The following is a 21,258-nucleotide window of genomic DNA, read 5'->3' as shown; positions in this document are numbered from 1 at the left end:
TCCTTTTTCTTGGTGAGTGTCTGAGGTGTCCAAACAAACTATGGTCTGGTATGGAAGGATGCTGAGTTCACACATAATGCCAAGCCATAGTTAAACAACAGACTTCATATCATTGTTCACTGGCAGTAAACGAACAGTAGTGAAGCCACTAGTGAAAGTACAAACATAACACCAAACTATGGTTTAATAGACCATAGCTTTGAGTTATGTACAAATCCTAAGGAGGACACATCAGCACAGAGATCTTGAAAGAGTTCAGAAAATGCCTTCACAAGCATGCAAGTACAGTCACTGACAGATTACCCTCCTTTCACATGCCAAGTTTCCTAGATGAAATGTTGGTATGTACCACACACGATTGGGGTATGCTGCAAGTTTGTTGGATGAAATATAGTTGAGAAGCAGGCACACTTTTTATGGGGAGGGAGGGGAGGGCATAGTCTCTATGAAAGGGACCACATCTCAACTGCTGTAACCCACCCTGGCACTTTATGGTGAAGGCAGGTAAGAAACTGAAATTATTATTATTATTATTATTATTATTATTATTATTATTATTATTATTATTTACAAACCATACACTGAACTGAGGAGAAGTATGGATGCCTCCAATGAACATTCAACCCCCCAAACCTATCTTTTTTGGTGGGGTCCTATAAAGGCTTTCCTATAAAGAATTCACTACTGAATTTCATATTAACTTTAGGTTGTAGGTGCAATTTATTGGCCACTTTTAAAACTGGTTTCGACAACCTGAGCTACCTCCAGTTTTCACTTCAGAGAGCAGCTGGCTGCAGTGTGGGTTTATGAAGGTAGCTTGCTTGTAGCCTTTTTTTCCCTGCCAGAAGCTGACAAGCAGTATGATCACATGATCACAGAGGCTTCCCCATCCCAAAATAGTGGTTAAAGACAAATGTCCTCAGCTCTTGAGGTGGCCATGAAAGAGCCACCCCTCCACCGACTTCCCTGGGTCGACTTAGACCCATGTTCTCTGAGGAAAAGAACAGAAGAGGCAAAGACCAGACAAGGAGCTCACACTACTAGCTTCTGGGGAAACCACCAAACGCTGAAGGCAAATCTGCTTTTTAATATTTTGTAACCTTGTTTAGAGTTTTAAACTGTAAACTGCTTTGAATGCCTTGGCAGGAGGGCAATATATAAACATAAAAATAAGGACATTAAACCCTGCTGCTAGGGTACAAGAGTCACACTGATCTAGTTTAGCACCTACCAATGAAAGCACTTGCAAATGCCCTGTTGGGCTCATGAGGACATCTGCCCCGGCCACTTTCTACACTGGAAGGATCCAAGCTGAACACATGCTGGGGAGAGAAGAGCACAAATGACAAATAAGGCATCAAGGCAGCTTAATAGAACCACAGCTCTCTGAGTGGCTAGTCTGAAATTCAGAGGTGATGTGGGGGTGCTCATGTGGAAGGGATGAAGAGAGCTTGGACAGGTGCATCAGAAAACATCTTAGGAAGAGCATGGGATGCTAGCGTAGAGGGACCAGGATGAAGTTTTCTTTCTAACCATAAGAAAAATGAATGCTGACATTATTCAGTGAAAATTAGGGCTTTAACTACACATGACTCCAGCTGGTTATTTGCAGTTCCATTGACCCTGTTTTGTTTTTTTAATTAGAGCCCCCATGTGCAGAAAGGAGAAGTTTAATTCTTTCCCTCCCCACTGCAATCTCAACAGCAGCAGCAACAACAACAACAACAACAACACACACACACACTGGTCAAAAGCCCCCATTGGGCCATTTTCTTTAACACTGGAGGGCGAAGCGATTATTTTTACCTTTCCCATACACCCCAATTTCAATTAAAAAACCAGGGGTGCATCTCTAATTAAATAATTAGATCATGGCAGCATGGTTGTAAGCAATACAATCAACACCACATGTAGTTATGCTCTCAGTGTGAACATATTAAATTTGTGTATTTCTCAATACTGATAGCCCTTTAATTTGTTTATTATTGAAATCATTTTGGCTCTGGTGTGTTTTTACAATGAGAAATTGTACTTCAGATTTGGTTACTCAGAAAATTATTAACAGAGGCATGAGCACTATTCATCTTTCCTGTCTTCTTCTGATTAAGTTTAATCAGTCATAGTTCCAGGAAACTGAGAGGCAAGCCCATGATGTTAACAGCAACAGAGAAAACTGTTAGAACAAGAGGAACCTTTTGAGTCAGTAAGGCTTTCAGAAGAGCTCAGAAGACCATCTCCTCATTTCTACAGTATGCCAGGAAATGATTTTACAATCTAGACTACAGTTATGTAACCCCTGATGGGAGCAGAGGGGCAGGGAGAGAGTGAAGACTCTAGAACATTCTTACCCTGGATCCCAAATGAACAAAGAGTTCCTTCTCAAACCAACCCACTGGGTTGTCAAAAAGTTTTTGGTGAAAAGTTTTTGCTCTGTGTCAACTTTCAGATGGCAAGCAGTTATGACACTTTTGATCCAGCACCACAGACCATTATAAGAATAAATTATAAGAATAAATTAAAAAGTGGCATATATGAGACAGTGGGCCTAAGGATGCTGGGAATCTGTATTATTCACCCTCCTGCTTTGCAATGCCTGGAACAGCTTGTGCTTTCCTGCTTTCCTGCCAGTTATCCACTTGGCCAGACAAAGCAGCCTCTTCAAGCTGCCTAATTAAATGTCTTCATCATGCAACTGTCCACCCACACCCAAGCATAGGGTTGTTCCCCAGTGTTTGCAGGCCAATATAAGGCCAAGGCTAAGCCTTGTTAAATTTCTGACATGCTGCAGCAGCAGCAACAGCAGCACAGGACTCCGATTGTATTTTGGTACGCCTCTCAATACCATGGCTAAATCAGTGTGAGTGTTTAGCAAGGGGAGAGGCACTGCCGGATATGGTTATGGGGTGAGATGTCAGAGGGACAGTCCGATCATCCCTTTTGCTCACGATGAACAGCTGTGCTGAAAGGGTCCTTTCTCTCATGCACTCAATAAAAGCTTCTGCCGGCTGAATCCTCCCAAGCGAGAGGGGTTACAGGGTGAAGCTGAATGGCCTTCCTGCTAAGGCCAGCTTGATTTATGAGCAACGGCTCAGAGGGAAATCAAAAGCTTGGAGGGGGGGGAAAGGCCACCCACATATTATATATAAAATCTCAGCAGGAAGCAGGCACTGTCTAAATCCATAAGGACTGTACAACTTCAGGAATCAGTCCAGAAAAGAACCACAGGGATTGAGCTAGTAAAGGAGATCCATGTCTCATGCACAATGGCCTTCCTTGCTTGGAGTCAGAAGTTTAGCAATATGGTTAAGTAGCTCCCAACACCAGACAAATAAAACCGCAGTCCAAAATTGGACTCTCCCAGTTGTGACATCAGCCAGCCATACTTGTAGTTCTCACATGAGGCAGCCAAGCATTGTTGCACAGGGAGAGAAATAGCTGGTGTTCATGTTTGTCTGTCTGCCATCCACCCACCCCAAGAGACAGGTGGTTTAATGCAAATTATTAAGAACATGCTGCTTCTCTTCTGAGCACAGTCGTTGAGATCTCAATTTCACCTGCCTCTTCCCTGGTTCTTGGCTCTGTTCCCCATTTTAAGCTCTCTCTCTCTCTTTTTACACAGCCATCTTTCTTGTTCCTTCTTCCCTTCAAATAGCTAACAGAATGTGCTTGGAGTGAACGTCCAAAAAATAAAGAGGCCGTGGATTTCTCTTTTAAAAGGATTTCTCTTTTAAAAAAACAACCAGAAAGGAGAGGTCGTATGAGCTGGGGTTGGATACACAGTAGAGCATCAATCAGCCTGACAGATTAATAGACCCAAAATCCATTTCTTTCCTGGATGCTTACATGGTTGGACAAATTCCACAAGTCCAGCCACATTAACCCATAACGGCAAGAAGACTTAAGTGCATCTGATATTAGAGTCCAGTTTATTGGGCAACAATATATTTTTTTCCTGTTTAAAGAAATACAAGCACTTCAATCAGCCTCTCTGTTTAATAGGGCAATATAAATGTATGGTTGGGGAAAAATATTGAGGAAATGCAGAGCTAGAAAGTTCCTGAGCCTAGAGAACACTTCAGTCATTCAAACCTCATGCATTGAGGGAGAAAGAGAGGATGATCCCATGGCCCTGTCCTCATCCCCCTCCCACCAATTTCATTGCACTAAGCAGTTTCCATTGAGGAACTCCCTAGTGCATTTGGGGCAGGTTGTGTGTGGGTTCCTGTGGTCAAAGGGCTGTCAGAAAACCCGTTTGAAGGTATGCTTTCATTGACAGTGCATCTTCAAAGGGGCTCGCTGCAAGCTGCTTTAAAGTCCATTTCCAGGCACAGTTTGGATTCAAGTATTTTTTCCTCTGCAAAGAAAATAATGGTCATTTTCAGGCATGGTTTGAATCCAAATTGAATGCAATTACATAAACTGGGGCTTGTAGTGAGCCCTTCAAAGTTGTCCTGGCCCAGAGGCAATCAGCTGACCATAGGGGCCCCACTTTCAGCGCTAATCAGTGAGTCCCTCTGAAGGTTTCACCTGACGTCGTAATGACATTAGGTGACTGTCAAAAGTTTCCCGCAGGGTGGGTGGCTTAGTAAAAATCTCGGCTGTAAAAACTCCGCCGCCCCCATCCCCCAACTCCTGATTTACCTAGTCCAGCATCTGTTTTACCATAAGCACCTAGTTTGACACTGGGGGGACCAAATGCTGAGCTAGATCCTGATTTCACATAGCTCTTCTTATATTCTTCTGCAGCAGTCTACCTACAGAACAGTTAAGACATCCCACAAGATATGGGCTCAGTAACGGAGCCAATTACCTATAGCACCTCATAAAACGTACACTGTATTACAGACACAAATCTACGTCTGAGTTACAGTAGACCAGGGGTTCTAACACAGAACTCATAGTGGCCAGCACACTGGAACAAAGATATAGTCAAAGGCTAAGAGATAAGCAAATAGCTCAAGGCCGCCTATGGCAGATATTTCACTTAAAACATTTACTTACCATTGTTAAACTATTGAGAGTTGCTTCTGCCCATCTACCAGCAGATCCTGATCTACCTGCCACCTGCCCTGCTCTACGTCTTCGGTGATGGGAACCACATGCCTTTGCATTCCCCTACATGCCAGACCTTCCCACATCATACACAGGGCTAACATTATCACAGGGGGGGGAAAGGACACCCTTCCTTACCTCTCCTCGGTGTCCCACGTAGATAAGAGCACAGATTGGGTGGAAAGCCCCCGTTCCACAGGCCAATAAGTGTGTCCGGTTTAAAGGGTAAAGCACTCTGATGTAGTTGGCACATTCTGTCTGGAAAAGAAACAACGATTTGGATTCGTGATGCTTCATGTGCATCACAGAAATTGACTTTTAGCAATGATCAAAGTTGGTTAAAGGTGGGTGGGTGTGATGACAGGATGGACATTGACATCAGAGCTTAATCAGCAGGAGAGGGAAGAGAAGGGATGCAAGGTCTCTCCATCAACACAGTTGAGAGACCAGTTGGTTCTTAGAGCAACCCGTATCTAAGAACTTTAACTTGAGCTTGCTTTCTCCCTCGCAATCCACTCCCCCTTTTTTCTCATGTCTTTTTTAGATGGTAAGCCTAAGAGCAGAACTCTGTCTTCCTGCCTGCTTGCTAGTTTCCCACAAGCATCTAGTCGGACGCTGTGAAAACTGGACTAGATGGGCTATTGGCCTGATCCAGCAGGCTCTTCTTCTGTTTCTTTTTCTTTTATTTTCTTTTTTTAGTGATTTGTAAGCTGTTCTGGGAGCCTTTTTTGGCTGAAGAGTGGAATTTTTAAAAATGTTTAATTAATTGAATAAAATAATAATGACTATGGCAGAAAAGGAGGCAGTATAACCAAAACAATGCAGAATGAAAGCAGGTGTCATATTGGACTTTCCAGCATTGTCCTCTGGGTCAAAGTCAGCAACAATGCTGAGCCCTGGGATACGTCAGCTCTTTCCCCACCCTACGCCTAGGATCCAAATAGCAGGAAGGGATACATACAGATGTAAACCACCTATAGCGTTTTCCAATCCTCTAAGGACCACAATGGTGTAAAAATTCTGGTTCCACACACAAGTGCACAGAACAATGCTAAATACCTTTACAGTTACACGGTTCATTCCTCTTTCCAAGCTCGCATGTATTAGTCCAGCTAGGCACCAGGCCTTCCTTGTTATTGTGGAAGTGGGCAGTAAATTCCTGCTTTTAATTTAAAAATACGTTTGGCACGTATCCCACACTCCCTGCCACTCTACTCTAGCCAATGCAAGCCCTTTCCCTCATCAGACTGCCCGTGTGACCCGTCAGCCTCCATCCCATTGTATGGTCAACTCAGGCCAGGAAGTGAGGTCTTCATATTGCCTTGTGCTCTGATTTCCTGTATGAGCCAAGATATATGCTATGTAATAGTGTTGTTAGGTTAGCAGAAAACAGGAAGAAACTGTGACAATAGGGCTAGAAACAGCATCTTTATTTAGAAATTCCAAGAAGTTGGCTTGACAATACTTCAACTTTTTTATTAAAAAAACAACAACCACACAGAACCTCTTTACCCCTACTTCAAACCATGAAATTGTTGAAGAGTCGATCTTTAGAAGAAATCCACAAGCCTTCTCCCACAGTTTGATTCTGAACTCCTTTGCTGTTGATCTGTATCAAAGTCACTTTAATAGCTATTTACGTTTAAGAATGCTATATACGTGATTTATGGATTATATCATAAAATTATGATTAAAATCCCAAGAGTTGTAATAAAATTGCTGAGAGTCAGATGTCCTCCAAAGGGCAACTCGATGCAAAAGAGTTCCTCGGAAAGGACAGGGAATAATTGCCCTCTGCCTCCAAAGACAATAACACTAAGAGGCAGTTTAAAGGAAAGCAGATTCCATATTAATTAATGGGCCCTAGAACAAACAGTTTGGGAATGACAAATACCACTTCAGTGCTACAGGTTGTTGGCATGCACAAACATTGAGACTCCTTCCAATTCCATGATATGTGGGAGCTTAGATCGTGAGCCAAGGTGCTGGGTTCGTTCCAGGAGACCACTAGCTGCCTCCAGACCATTGATCAGAAACCAAGATGCAGAACAGAACCCCAACCAAGCATTGCCAGTTTACACTCGCTTTGCTAGATAGCTATTTCGCCATGTCTCTGTGTCTGTTATGTGATTTTAAAGTTTGGTATGTAAGAATTTTGTGTCAATGAGGATAAAACACAGAATGAAGACTGGCATAAACCATAATTTAACCTGCAAATTCAGTCATCAGTTTGTACAACAGTCTTGGTCATTCCTCTGCTCCAACAACTCCATGGGAATGTGGGCCATTGTCCACAACTTAGCATGAAAGGGTTAGCCAGTTTTCTAAAATAAGGGAATGTCTCTTAAATTATAAACTAACATTATATGATATGCTGTTTCACACTCAACACTGAAATGTAATGGCTCTCAATGTCTTTCATCAATCCACCATCAATTGGGCCCTGCTTAGAAGCATCCATAGGCATCTGGCTGGACCCCCTGGGAAACAGAATGCTCTTCTTATGTTCTGTCCCCAAGAAGGAAAGCCAACATCAGTACAGAACCTAATTTCAGCTGCTCTCAAATTCTGATAGAGATATAGGGCAAAATGTAATAGTGGTGGTGGGAGGGACAATGGCAGGAAATGAAGGAGACATACAACCTTGATCTGGACAAAGTAGTCATTTAAAAAGGAAGTTTAGTTAGTTACACAGCAGGAAGACAAATGACCATTCACAAGTCTGACCTGGATTAATTGCTCCCTTTTCCGGAGCAGCAAGCATTGGAAGATAAGCACAGAGAAGTCAGGGAGACTGCTGAAGGCACCTCCAGATTCCGATGGCCTCTAAAGATCTATCCATCTCACAACACACAGAAGGAACTACATCTATTGCTGCAGAAAAACAGATGCTTAGTCACTCCCACTCCTATCCTGGCCTTCTTATGCATCACCCCATCAAATAGTACATGCTATATCCTATCTCTGATTATCCATCTTAGCTGTACCACTTTTTTTGGTAATAAATTACATGCCTCAAGGGAATGAAATAATGGGTTACATAACCCTCTGCTTTTAGTACATGGGTTCAAAGCCAGGCCAAAGTTGGTACCCAGTTAAGACTATACAGGGATTAATAGCAAGTGAAGCACAAGTGTAATTGTGCTTCATGGCAGGGAAGTGTCACACTCACAAAAGTCAGAATCACAATCAAGGAAAAAAGGTTGAGGTCTGAATGTGTTCAAAAGAAATTCATTATTTCTCAAAACAACACCCATTTGGTGTGATGGTTCATGTTTTTAATATTCTTCCTCACATTGTGAAATTTTGCAATGTCAAGATGATCCTTCCCAATGTTTCACAAACTGTGATTTATTAAAAGCTGGCAGGTTTAGCAACATTAAAGTATTTAGATAGTGCACCTTTTGTGCAAAAACAAGTCATAAATTAACCTCTCACATCCTGACTTCTTTCTTGGATTGCCATCTTTTCTAACATATTGGAAAAAATAGGAACAACAATTGAAAATACTGTACTGGAAATGGGGTAGGATAAGAGCCCCCATGTTGTAAATATTAATAACTTGTGACATGAAAGAATAAGTGACTTTAAAAGAGTTCAAATTTTTAAGGTTAAGGTTGGACACACTAGACTAGACCAATATTCCAATGGAGTCCTAATATACCTTTTGCTATGTTAAGCTAAACCAAAATAGAGGAGTTTAGCATCAAATTACCAAGGTCCTTAGTCCAGATAAACAACCAGAGTTCACGGCTGATAATCTAATTGCTTTCATACACCCATTTCTCCTCCCCTTATAATAAAGTTGGCTCTGAAGTTCTTGTTTCCATTTCATTTAGCATTTACTACTACTGTTTTTCTAGTGGCATGAGGAGTTCTAATGAGTCTATTTAATTCTGTCAACCATGATTAATCTCTGTTTCCATTTAGCTGAATTATGGTGCTTAGAGAAGCCTTCTGACACTCCTAGTCTTACAAGCATACTTCAGGAGCAACTGGTTTTTCTCAGGCAAGAGGGCACCAGAGTTAAATGGGGGAAATCCAAAGTACAGTGGTACCTCTCCTTACGAATTTAATGCGTTCCGAACACACATTCGTAAGTCAAAAAAATTGTAAGTCGAATCCCATAGGAATGCATTGGGAGAAAAAATTCGTAAGTCGAAGCAACCCTATCTAAAAATTTGTAAGTAGAAAAAATCCTATCTAAACAGCATCCAAGATGGCGGACGGAGCTCCATTCGTAAGTAGAAACATTCGTAAGTAGAGTTATTTGTAAGTAGAGGTACCACTGTAGCACCTGAAAACAAGGAATACTTATTTGCCCTCCTTGTCAGTCAACAGGCATGCAAAATGTTATGCCCATGATGCAGCCACTTGTGGTAACTAGCATTCACCCAGTCTGTTGGCTTGATTTCTCTATTCTACAATCCTAAAATCAAAGAATTGTAGAGCTGAAAGGTATCCCAAGGGTCATCTAGTCCAACTCCCTGCAATGCAGGACTCTCAACTAAAGCATCCATGACAGATGACCATCCAACCACTGCTTAAAAACCTCTAAGGAAGGAGAGTCCACCACCTTGTAAGGGAGTCTGCCCACTGCTGAACAGCTCTTAGTGTCAGAAAGGTCTTCCTGGTGTTTAGTCGGAATCTGCTTTCTTGTAACTTGAATCCATTGGTTTGGGTCCTACCCTCCAGAGTAGGAGAAAACAAGCTTGCTCAGCCCTTTTGATATTTGAAGATGACTGTCATATCTCCTCTCACTCTCCTCTTTTCCAGGCTAAACATGTCCAACTCCCTCAACTGTTCCTCATAATGTTTAGTTTCCACATCCTCTCAGTGTTCAATGGAGCACTGAGGAAAAAGAGTTACAATCAGTGGTTATATATGAGGGCATAATGTCTGGGTGTCATGCACCGGCTCACAGAGGCAATAAATTATGAAAAGAAAAGGAACAGGCAGTGTTGTCAACAAAGTCACAGAGTATTATCGATTAGAAGAATAAAAGAAAGTACAGAAATCTACAGTTTACAAAACTGGGTGGATTGCTTTGTGGAAGCCATTGTCCGTCTGCTTCAATTCCCTCCTAGTAATCTTCACAGTGCAGTGAAGAGGATGAATTATGAAAATCCAGTATAACCAACAGGCAGAATGGCTGGCGGCAATGACGCTTACCTTCTAGTCGGGTGCCTTTGCGGGACGGCGCCAGCAAAGGCATTTCACTTCCGTAAGATAATTGGACCTCTGGTAGTAAATGTATTCCCAAAAGGCATTATAATTCAGGACTACTTCCATTGCTCTGTTCCCTGCAGTGTGGCATGGGTCAAGTTCCCATGTTAAGAGCCCGAATACTATAGTGGCCTTCAGTGTAGCTAAATACTTCATTTCAGAGGATTCCCTGCTTTGTTTCTGCAAAAGTTACCAACTAAAATAGCAAGAAGCCGGAAAGCAAGAAGCTGCAGCCATTGGTGACAGATTGCAAAATAAACATGTGCAAACCGAAGTGAGTGATGGCCACTCTTGGGAGCAATTACTTTGGGATGGACTGTCAGCAAGGGGTTCAGATCCCCTCTTAGGCCCCTCAAGGTCCCCATTGTCTCAGAGCATGTTTTCTAAGTACGGTAACTACTTGCGTGACTGTGAAGTGATATGTAGGCATAGCTGGAAAGTAAAATGTGCAAGGAACCCTGCGGGAAAAACTCCCATTAATATTTTTCCCGGGCTCTGTCCACATAAGTGGCTGCCTAGACAGACTGAGAGGTCTGGGTGCAAATCCTGAACCACAAGCTCAGTGGATTTTTGTGGGCCATCCACTGTCTTTCAGTTCCCTCCCAGTAATCCTCACAGACCAGTGGTGAGGGTAAGCTATGCAAGGGAAGGGTGGGGGAGCCTGTGGCTCTCCAGATGCTGCTGGACTACAATGTCCAGCATCCCTCACCTGGACTTGTGTTGGCTGGGGCTGATGGGAGTTGTAATCCAATGACATCTGGAGAACCAAAAGATTTCCCACCCGCAATGTAAGGGGATGGAAAACACTGCAGCTATGAGAAAAGTAATATAAATATACCACATATGTATTTGTTTATGTATAAAACATTTATATTTCATGTTTACTCAAATAAGGTATTCGGGGTGGTTTGCAGTCAAAATATCTTAAAACAAAAGAAACACAATCCAGCAGTAAGAAAATAAACAAAAAAAGCAAGAACAACGAACAGTACCACAATATATGGTTTTTTAAAGCACACACACACACACACACACACACACCTTCAAGTGGAGTTGTTTAACCTGGCACCTGAATGTTCCCAATGAGGGCAGAAGGAGATGTCCTGGCATCCCCTGATGACTATAATATGTGGGCATCTTCATGCAGGAAATGATGTTCTTTCAGGTAGTGTAGTCACCATACACACCACACCTTTAAAGCACATTCAAAGCAGATTCTTTCCCTCAAAGGATTCTGGGTCTCTGTCCCCCTCTCCTCCCCCCATGAACCCCCTTTAATCCCTGGAGCTGGGTTGTGGGGTGGGAGAACACCCAGAACAAGGCATGGGGGAGGACAGGGGAGATGGTTCCATCTGGAAAGCTTATGCCGACAGAACGATCAACCTAGAGCGATGCTGAAGTAAGATGCTGGACCAGGTGAACATTCAGTCTGATTCTGCACAGATTTCCTTATGTAATCATATCTCCCTTGTAATGTCTCTTGAGGGGGAAGCAAACTTAGCCCAATAACACATTGGTCATTTTTACCCAAGTTCATATACATCTGGTACATCTATATGAACTCCCATCCCCCAAGGATTTTGGCAGCCTGTTTAACCCATCATTCTGGTAATGATGATATCAGCAGGTGGACGTTTTCTTTCTTCTGCTTTTAATAAGAACGGTTATTCCAACGAGCCTTTCCTGTAGTTTGTTAACTTTGGAGATGGGAAACTTGTCATATTATGTTTGAGTGAGATATCCTTTTGTAATATGCAACAGTGACAAAATCTGTGATATGGGGTTACACTAGACATGCTTTACAGCTATTGTGTTCTTTGAATATTATAATGCACTTGTATTTTTCTTGATATGATTATGTTTATTGCTTGAAAATTTGATAATATTTCAAAAAATGACTGTCAGTCTCTTTCACCTTGGATAGTTCAGTGTGTGATACCCTTTGGTGCATCTCAGGTGACCCCACTTATAAGTGATACCCCAGAACTGCAGGAAGTTTACTGCTGCTTGTTTAAGATTCTTCTTTTCCTAAGAAGTCTTCCACTTCCCCCTGCCTGCGAAAACAATTGAATCTAAAATGTAAGCTAACTGATGCATCTAGCAGTGAGCGGATATGTGAACTTGGCTTTAGCTGGGGATACTAGGATATCTAGGGGATACTATGATACTAGGAAATATATTTATTTCCTAGCATCATAAAAAAAAATCCCCCCCCTTTTGACTTGATAGATGAATATTGAAGTGTAGGTGGGGACCAGTTTCCAGATATATGGTATCAAGATGGGACTGGGGGCGGAGAGAGATGCTTGGGCAGTTATTCTCAAATTAGAATTGCACTTTCACACACACACACAAGATTTCAGTTCACAAAACAATGTAACAAAGAGCCTTGAAGCAAGTTCATTCCGTTATACATGTAGTCAATCACCTTTCTATAACTCCACCCCATATATTTGAAAGCAATTTACAAGCTGCATGGATGACTCATTCCAACAAAACATATTCATGTGCACTTATCAATGGGAATGCTTCCAAAATCCAACTGGTGGGAGCTAAACATTGAACTGTCCCTCAAGCTACCCACCTTCCCATGTGATGAGCTTTCTTTTCTAACAGCCAGAACAAGTAAAATCTGTAAAGATGTGATGCTTATGTATGGACACATCAAAAACATGATGCCTGAAGGACTAGTTCCCAATCTATATTCATTAAAACTGGCAAGTTTTCTTACAATTAAAATGTGATAAAGCCTTCATAAAATGTCACATACTTAGTGAGCTTAAAACAACCTAATTCTTAACTTTTCTTTCAAGGTTATGAATACTAATCACCAGCGTCCCATTCTATTACAGTCATGAATATGTATTATGCCTCTAGTCTTCTGTTCTCCAAACTTTTATTAGTGTTATATAATAATTGCCAAGGTGACTTACTAAGAATCTTGGGAACTGACATTTGATGGGGTATTAAGAAATCTTAGTCAGCTATCCCTAGACTGACTCAGGAGAATTGCAATACCCTGGACCCCTTGAGAAGAGTGGATTATCATCAAACCAGTTTCTAGCATGAACAAGCTAGAAGAGGGATAGAGGAGTTGCCCCAAATGGAAGCAGGATTAGCTGATTAAGATGATGTCAGCAAGGGATGCAGCCTGCCTTTCCCCAGAAGTTGCAGGTTCATTTCAAATATGTCATCGGGGTAGTGCCAAAACTCTCAGGAAATTAATCAGGATACTTTAAAGGGTGACTTACCACTGGGTCTTTTCCTTTTCGAAAGCATTCTTCTTTCTGTCCAGGGAGTGGCGGCCAGTAGATCTGCAACATAAGACAAAAAGTAAGTGCAAGACATGGCACTGGGGAGTGAGTTTCCTCAGGCCGAGAAGAAAATCCTTGGTGCAGGGTCTTCTTCCTTCCTGCTATATGACAAACAACTAAATTCCTTGTTATGCTTTTACTTTTTGCCAGGAATAAAATTGTCCTGTACATAGACTTTCCCTGAAGGAATGTTGACCTCTGAGAACCACTGTGGCATAGTGGTTAGAATGTCAGACTAGGAACCAGGAGACCAGAGTTCAAATCCCCCCTCGGCCATGAAGCTCATTCGGTCTGTCACTTAGGGCTCGTCAACACTTCTGCTTGTCCCATGGCCAGAAAGCTCGGCTCCGATCAGTTTTCTGCTTATCCCATGCTTTCTAGGCACAGGTCCAAGTGGTTTTCTGTTTGGCCTGGTCCTTTCCCCCAGAAAACCCTCTCTTTAGTGCTAAATCAGAGCAAACATCAATTGGGAGAAAACCCAATTGAGGTTTGCTCAGATTCAGTGGTAAATATCGGGTTGTCCTGGGCAAAAGTGGTGAGGCAAGCAGGATGAGCCCTTACTCACAGCCTAACGTACCTCACAGGAATTGTTGTGAGGATAAAAGTGGGATACAAATGTAAGTAACAATAATAATAATCAATTCATTTTCAAAAAGCTTTGATTATCACAGATATGTGGAACCAATACAAGTCATCACCACAGGCAGGCAGCTGCAGTGCTCATTTTCACCTCTGTTGTATTCAACAAATACTCTCCAGTATCAAGCAGTTCAAATAAGCTTCCTTTGCAGGAGGCAGAGCAAACAAACAAAAACCTAAAATGAATCAGTTCACTTCCAGACCGTGGCTATTTTCAGGTGAGATTCAATCACATACTGGCAAATGCAAGTTGCACAGTTGGAAGAAGGCATCGTGCAACAAACCTGCTCCCAAAAAATATCAAAACTTTTGTGATAAGGGAAATGGCAGAGAAATGCATTGGAAAATGTGGGATAGTGCTTGCTTTGACTCCACTTCATCTAACCTCCCTGGCAAGCAAATCAGAATGAATGCTCCTTAAACAGCCATTGTTGCCCAATCTCCCTACAAACCAATCAGGATGAATGTGATTCGAAAGTGCCTTAAGATCACATGGTATTATTATTATTATTTAATTATCTCTACAATATTATTTATGACATGCCATGGCTATGTATGCTCAGATGCACAAGGCTAGGAGTAAAGATGGTAAATGAAGAAAGAATGTAGACCAGAGTAACAGGTTTGAAGCAATGATATAAAAAGTTGGGGGGGGGGGGGGTAAACTGCAGAATCAGGACAAGAACAAGACAGAATGGGGGCTTAGAGAAGAGCAACATGAGAAGACAAGAAATCTATATTTACTGGTTCATACTCATGAAAAGAAAATGTCCTAACAAGAGAAGGGGTGAAATGTTAAAATCACCCAAGATAATAACTAGAGGAAGACATAAAAGAAAGAAACAAAATAAAGTGCTTTCTTAGAGAAGGAAGCTAAATCTTATTCTTTTGCCTGTAATGGATGCTTCACTCCATTTAATATGGTACTAAAGAATATAAGATGCCAGATTAATATTTCAAAAATAAAGGAGCCTCTGGAGCCTTTTATCTCAAGCAAAAGGCATCCATTATCCTACAAAGAGTTGCAGTATCATGAATTAGGAGAGAATTTAGAGAGATCTTTTCAAATAAAGGACATCTGGTTAACCCTAACCTGGCCTTACAACTTGGCTCTTTAACCATAAGCCTAGCAACTGTTTATGCAAGCCATGTACTGATTTATAAAGTTTGTTTTACAGACTAATGTGCTGGCAGAGAATTCTGGAGACATTCATTTTCTGCAAGATGTAGAGGAGAAGGGTCTCCTTTGACCTTCCATTTCCCTTTTGTGTGGTCTCGCACCCTCAAGGACACAGCAACACACAAACAAAAGTTTGATCTTCTTGCACTTTCTAAGTAAAAGCTAAAACTTGCAGCTGGCCAATATGTCAGCTGAACACAGTGGTACTTAAAATCTTATTTCCAAAATGGCATCAAGAAGCCAAACTGTGTGATTTATTATAATAAATGCACTCTTATCCCATGGAACGTTTCATGGGCCTGCCCCCCCCATGTTTTACCAACTAGAGACTAGAATGGGTGGGGTATCACAGAGCAGGAGGATTAGTGAAACAAAAGTCTACAAAACATCTAAGAAAAAAACCAAAGTTTTGTCTTCCAGCTGCCATATTTAAAAAGTACAATGCTCAGCATTCTTTTAAAAAAAATTATAAAAAGTTAACTCTATTTAGGCACTCAAACGAAAGTCAAACTCTCCTCCTTAGGACAGTCCTCTGTTTGAGTAAGTCTTCTATTTGAAGGACTGTCTGGTCAAAGCCCAGTTCCAGTTCCAGTAAGTAGGAGCAACAGGACCTTTGAAGTTGTCCATCAACAGTTAGCATATGGACAGCAGACTGAGCAGGGAAACAGGTCATGCGGATACAGTCTTCCCCACTACGATGAAAAGCAGTGTATTTCTATTTACATTACAGTAATTTTTTTTCTAATATTGCATATACACTTGACATATCAAAAGTAATGCAAATCTGTTTTATTTGGGGAGATGGGTCCTCGTTGTTGACAATGCATGAAGTAGATTGGTAGAGTACATATAGCCCTGCTGTGGCAGTAATGTAAGGGTAGCCAGTGCCCTTTGGATGTTGTTAGATCATAACATCAACTCCATCCTCCATGGCCAATAGTTAGAGATGACAGGCAGAGTCTTGTTTAGTTACCCCTGAGTGGTGCCAAGAAGACAGAATGCTTTGTGAAAACCAAATGTTCATAAAAGTGCCTTCACAGATAGGCTCAATGGGAAGTTCTGCCATATTACACCATCTTCTTTCAAGTGGCATTTGAGCCTATCCTATCAGTATTGGTACATAATGTAGTGAAAAAGATTGTGCTAAGGAGGAGGAGGGAAGAGAGCCGGAGGATGGCAGGGAGCAGTGGCATGGCTTGGCTTAATCAACATCATGATCTTATGCTGATTAGCAGGAGGTACAGCCACTAGTCAGCTAAAAATCTATCAGGCCATGTGAAAAGTCTCTAGAGCCATTTAGCTCAATGGGAGTTGAAGTAATAAAGTAGCTGGTATTTTTTTAAAATTAAATGTTAGAATAAATATGTATCATGTTTTCCAATGTCAAACACCAACACTTCCTAAAGAACTGTGTGTGTGTGTGTGTGTGTGTGTCAATCAGTTCCTCCCTGACCTTGGAGAGGAGGAAATGAGAATCAATTATATACACCTCCCAGTAGCAATTTCCTTGACGCTCCCTTACTGGAAAAAGTTGAGAAGGAGGAAAATCACTAGCAATAGGGCAGCATAGCCTGTAGCTGCTCTAGTATGGTAATGCCAATCTCAGTTTTCCAAAATTAAAGGTGGGAGGGATCAGGCATGCTATCTGCACATACAATCAGCAACACTCAGCTACAAAATCCTGGGTCTGCCACTTCATTGCTTCAGCTCAACCCACCCAAGCTGGCAGTACAAAAAGGGAAACAACTGTTGGAGCTCGCTCAAGTTAAGTTCAGAACAAGTAACTGGATGTAACATCATTGGTGGAGAGATACTTTAATGACAAAAAAAGAGGGGGGAAACTATGTTTAATATATTTTGGCACTGGTGATAGTAGTGCCAATGATGTTTGGGGCCTGCTTTTGAATATAAGAGCATAAAAGGGGCCCTGTGGGGTCAATCCCAAAGGCTCATCTAGTTCTGCCTCATGTTCTCACAGCAGCCAACCCAAATGCCCCATGGAACCCCACAAGCCGGACAGGAGTACCACTGCACTCTTCCCACTTGTCTTCCCCAGCAGCATGTTGCCATTGACAATGGAGGCGGTACAGGGCCATCATGGCTAGTAGCCAATGAAAACTGTTATTTAAGCGAGATAATAATGACATAACCACCTACTCCCCGAATGTACTGATTTTTTAAAATAAGTGGCTGCACGCCTCTCAACTGCACAAAAATGGAAAACTTTATCTGACCTCTAAGTTTCTTCTTGATTGTTTAATGTTTGGAACGTTGCGCTCTCTCTCTCTCTCTCTCTCTCTCTCTCTCTCTCTCTCTCTCTCTCTCTCTCTCTCTCTCTCTCTCTCTGTGTGTGTGTGTGTGTGTGTTATAGTCTTAGGCAGGGGTCAGGAAGCTTCAGCGGACGATGGGCCAGTCCACACTCCATCTGTTGGAGGATGGGCTGGAGGAGGTGTGCACGTGTGCTCTTCTGGGTCAGAGGAGCGCCCATGCACATGCACACAGGTGCCATCAACCCGGAAGTAGGTCCCCACACCGCGCAGGTAAGAGTTGGTGTCGGCAGAGGTCTCCATGGGCCGGTTAGACGAGCCCCGTGGGCCGCTACCAGCCCACAGGCCTTAGGTTGCCAACTCCTGGTCTTAGGACTCAGCGAGACCGGTAAAGAAAAAGCAATTTATGTGTGTTGTGTGTGCAATAGAACATTGTGCCACCAGTTGGTGATGTCGAGTCCCGTTTTTCTCTACCTGTTTTCCTTGCTTAAATGTACAACACTTTAAACTGAAACGCTACCAGCCCTAGTTCTGAACCTGTAAAATGATGGTATTAAAGTGACCTGCTTCACAGAATTATTGGGAGGAGGAATAGAATGATTCCCATATAGCAATTTGCACACACAAAAAGGTACTAGAGACATCCATCCTGTCAAGTATCTCATTTCCTGTCACAGTTTTGCTGGGTTTTGACTCAGCAGTTAATTTAATCATTTACCATATATGACAGTCAGATCCTTCTGCAGACTTATATTAATTGCTCATAACCTGATCATATGTCTAGACTTCCCACACTTCCAATTACATATAATTGCAATATGATCTCTTTTGGACTGGAACATTCCTTACACAGGCTCCCATCCACCCCCAACCTTTGGGCTGGTGTCACATTTCTGGCTTCTATTTAATGAAGTTCTCTGCCCTGGGCAATAAGTCTGCTTAAGGCCTGGGCTTTACTGAATGCCTTCTGTTCGTCTTGAGTTTCAGCTTCTATGGAAAAACGGCTCCTCTGAGGGATGCTTTAAGTATCCTTACGGAGGCCACTGGAAAGTGCTTACCCACGAAGGCGCTCCACTTGATGGAAAGAACATTTTAAAGCCATTTAACTGCACCTCTGCATAGGTATGCAGAATCTACTCCCCCTGCACAACTGCTGGGGATATACAATGTGAGACTTCTGTGGTGTTTAAACTGATTCCAAGGTGGAAATGTACAACTAATGGTTCTAAACAGAGGCTTAGGCAGGTGGGCAAAGTTCTGGGACCACAAGAAAACACAGCAAAATCAGTTAGTCAGTACTTGTTTGCTGTCAATTATACCATTTCTGGATTGTATACAGTGCAGCCAAATCATAGGTAGAATCGTAGAATTGTAGAGTTGGAAGGGAGGGACCATGAGGGTCAAACCCCCTGCAATGCAGGGGTCTTTCGCCCAACATGGGGCTTGAACCCATGACTCTAAGATTAAGAGTCTCATATGCTCTACCAACTGAGCTATCGCAGGTAGTGCCAGCAACAGCCAGCCAATATCAATGGGCGGAGTCAACTAACCAGTCCTACCAGCAGAAGCCTACACAAGGAATTCTGGGGGGCCTCCTGCCCCCCTCCAATTGGCAGGAGAACCCACGGAGCAGCACACTGGGAGAGGAGAGGGCAGATTGTTCCATCAGCCAAGCAACTATGCTGAATTCCTCCCTCCCTAAAGCTTGTGAATGATGATAATAATGATGATGATGAATTAAATTTGTATACTACCCTTCATCAGCTATCCCAACCTTATTCAAAGAGCATAATCCCCATTTGAATCTATTCAGTTACTTACTTCCCAAGGCTTGCTTCCCACCATTCAGGTTCTTGGAGTACTAGTATCCCCTACTAAGAAGAGCCTCCTATCTCGTGCATAACAAACATGTACCTAACATACTGTAAAGTAGCACAGTGCATGAGCTGGTGGCCTTCCACTACACCCTGAACTTGCTCAGGAAGCTTCAGATAAGGTATGGTAGCTCTCATCCCATGGGGATAAGAATGCCCAGCTACCTTCAGTACAGTGGTACCTTGGTTTACGAACTTAATCCGTTCTGGAAGTCCGTTCTTAAACCAAAGCGTTCTTAAACCAAGGCATGATTTCCCATAGCAGCGGGAGACTCAATTTACAAATGGAACACACTCAACAGGAAGCAGAACATGTTCTGCTTCCAAGGCAAAGTTCACAAACCAAAACACCTACTTCCGGGTTTGCAGCATTCTTAATCCAAGTTGTTCATAAACTAAGCTGTTCTTAAACCAAGGTACCACCGTATTGTAAAGATAAAAGGTAAAGGGGCCCCTGACCATCAGGTCCAGTCCTGTCTGACTCTGGGGCTGTGGCGCTCATCTCGCTCTATAGGCCGAGGGAGCCAGTGTTTGTCCGCAGACAGCTTCCGGGTCATGGGGCCAGCATGACAAAGCTGCTTCTGGCGAACCAGAGCAGCACACGGAAATGCTGTTTACCTTCCCGATGGAGCGGTCCCTATTTATCTACTTGCACTTTGATGTGCTTTCGAACTGCTAGGTGGGCAGGAGCTGGGACCGAGCAACAGGTGCTCACCCCGTTGCAGGGATTCGAACCGCCGACCTTCTGATCAGCAAGCTCTAGACTCTGTGGTTTAACCCACAGCACCACCTGGGTCTTTGAGTGCTTTGGGAAAGTGCCATATAAACTTTGATTTAACATGCATGATGGTAATAAACATTAGATTTGCATTATATATCGAGAACATTACCTCCTTAGCATCCATGTTGGATTGATCCAGCCGAAGAGAATAAAGTGTGTCTTTTCCTCCAATGAACAGGCGGTCACGGTATTCATCGAGGTACAAGGAGCGGAAGTCTAAAATTCCTCGGTGCCCAAGGAACAGGACTGAGCGGTTAGTGGCCAAAAGATCTAAAATAACATCAAACCTGTGGTTACGTAAAATACACTCAACAAACACACAAGACATAACCGGCTGTGCTCTTACATAAATAAAATATATTATTCACTATAGCATATCAAATATTTTATAGAGTTCAATAGAGTGAGCAGAAGACCCAGTAGATCAGTTCATTCACAGATCAGTTCATTCACTAGGTCCATACATGTATTAGTGTCTATTCCACCTGTTTCTTTGTATGTTCATACAGTCCAAACAATCCACATGGGAGCTTGTTACAGTTCCAAAGAATCCTTTCACAGAGTCTAGACAAGGCTTTCCGGAATATTGGCCTTGTTTCGCCGTCCTGGGCTTCATCAGTTGTACAAGTTCTAAGTAATACAAATAAATACAGTGTCGTAGTCTCACACATTTTAACAGGAAGAGTAATATAAATACCGGTATAAACAACTGTACATACCATATGTGATGTACAGTGGTACCTCGGTTTACAAACAGTCCCATTTATGAAAGCCTCCATTTACAAATGCCGCGGACCCGGAAGTGTTTACATCCGGGTTCCACAGCGTCGGATGCGCAGAAGCGGTCTGTGCAGTGCATGCAGAAGCGCTCTATTGGCACTTCGCACACGCGCAGAAGCGTGCCTTTGGGGAGTGAATGCCTCCG

At 42.5% G+C, this 21,258-nt stretch overlaps 1 protein-coding gene across 1 annotated transcript in view; it reads right to left on the bottom strand.

The window, feature by feature from the left end:
- The window catches only part of SEMA3G (semaphorin 3G), an 82,386-nt gene that overhangs the window by 28,214 nt on the left and 32,914 nt on the right, over positions 1 to 21,258 (bottom strand). Inside the window, exons 2-5 of the mRNA XM_035106093.3 lie at positions 20,443 to 20,603; positions 13,530 to 13,592; positions 5,191 to 5,310; positions 1,232 to 1,322 (exon numbers count right to left, since the gene is read on the bottom strand). Coding sequence (XP_034961984.2) covers positions 1,232 to 1,322; positions 5,191 to 5,310; positions 13,530 to 13,592; positions 20,443 to 20,603 — 435 coding nt within the window. The remainder of the gene's footprint in view (positions 1 to 1,231; positions 1,323 to 5,190; positions 5,311 to 13,529; positions 13,593 to 20,442; positions 20,604 to 21,258) is intronic.

Source organism: Zootoca vivipara, chromosome 2 (genome assembly GCF_965207765.1).
Source record: "Zootoca vivipara chromosome 2, rZooViv2.hap1.1, whole genome shotgun sequence".
In the NCBI taxonomy this organism is placed as follows: domain Eukaryota; kingdom Metazoa; phylum Chordata; class Lepidosauria; order Squamata; family Lacertidae; genus Zootoca; species Zootoca vivipara.
This window is presented reverse-complemented; position numbering and strand designations above follow the sequence as displayed.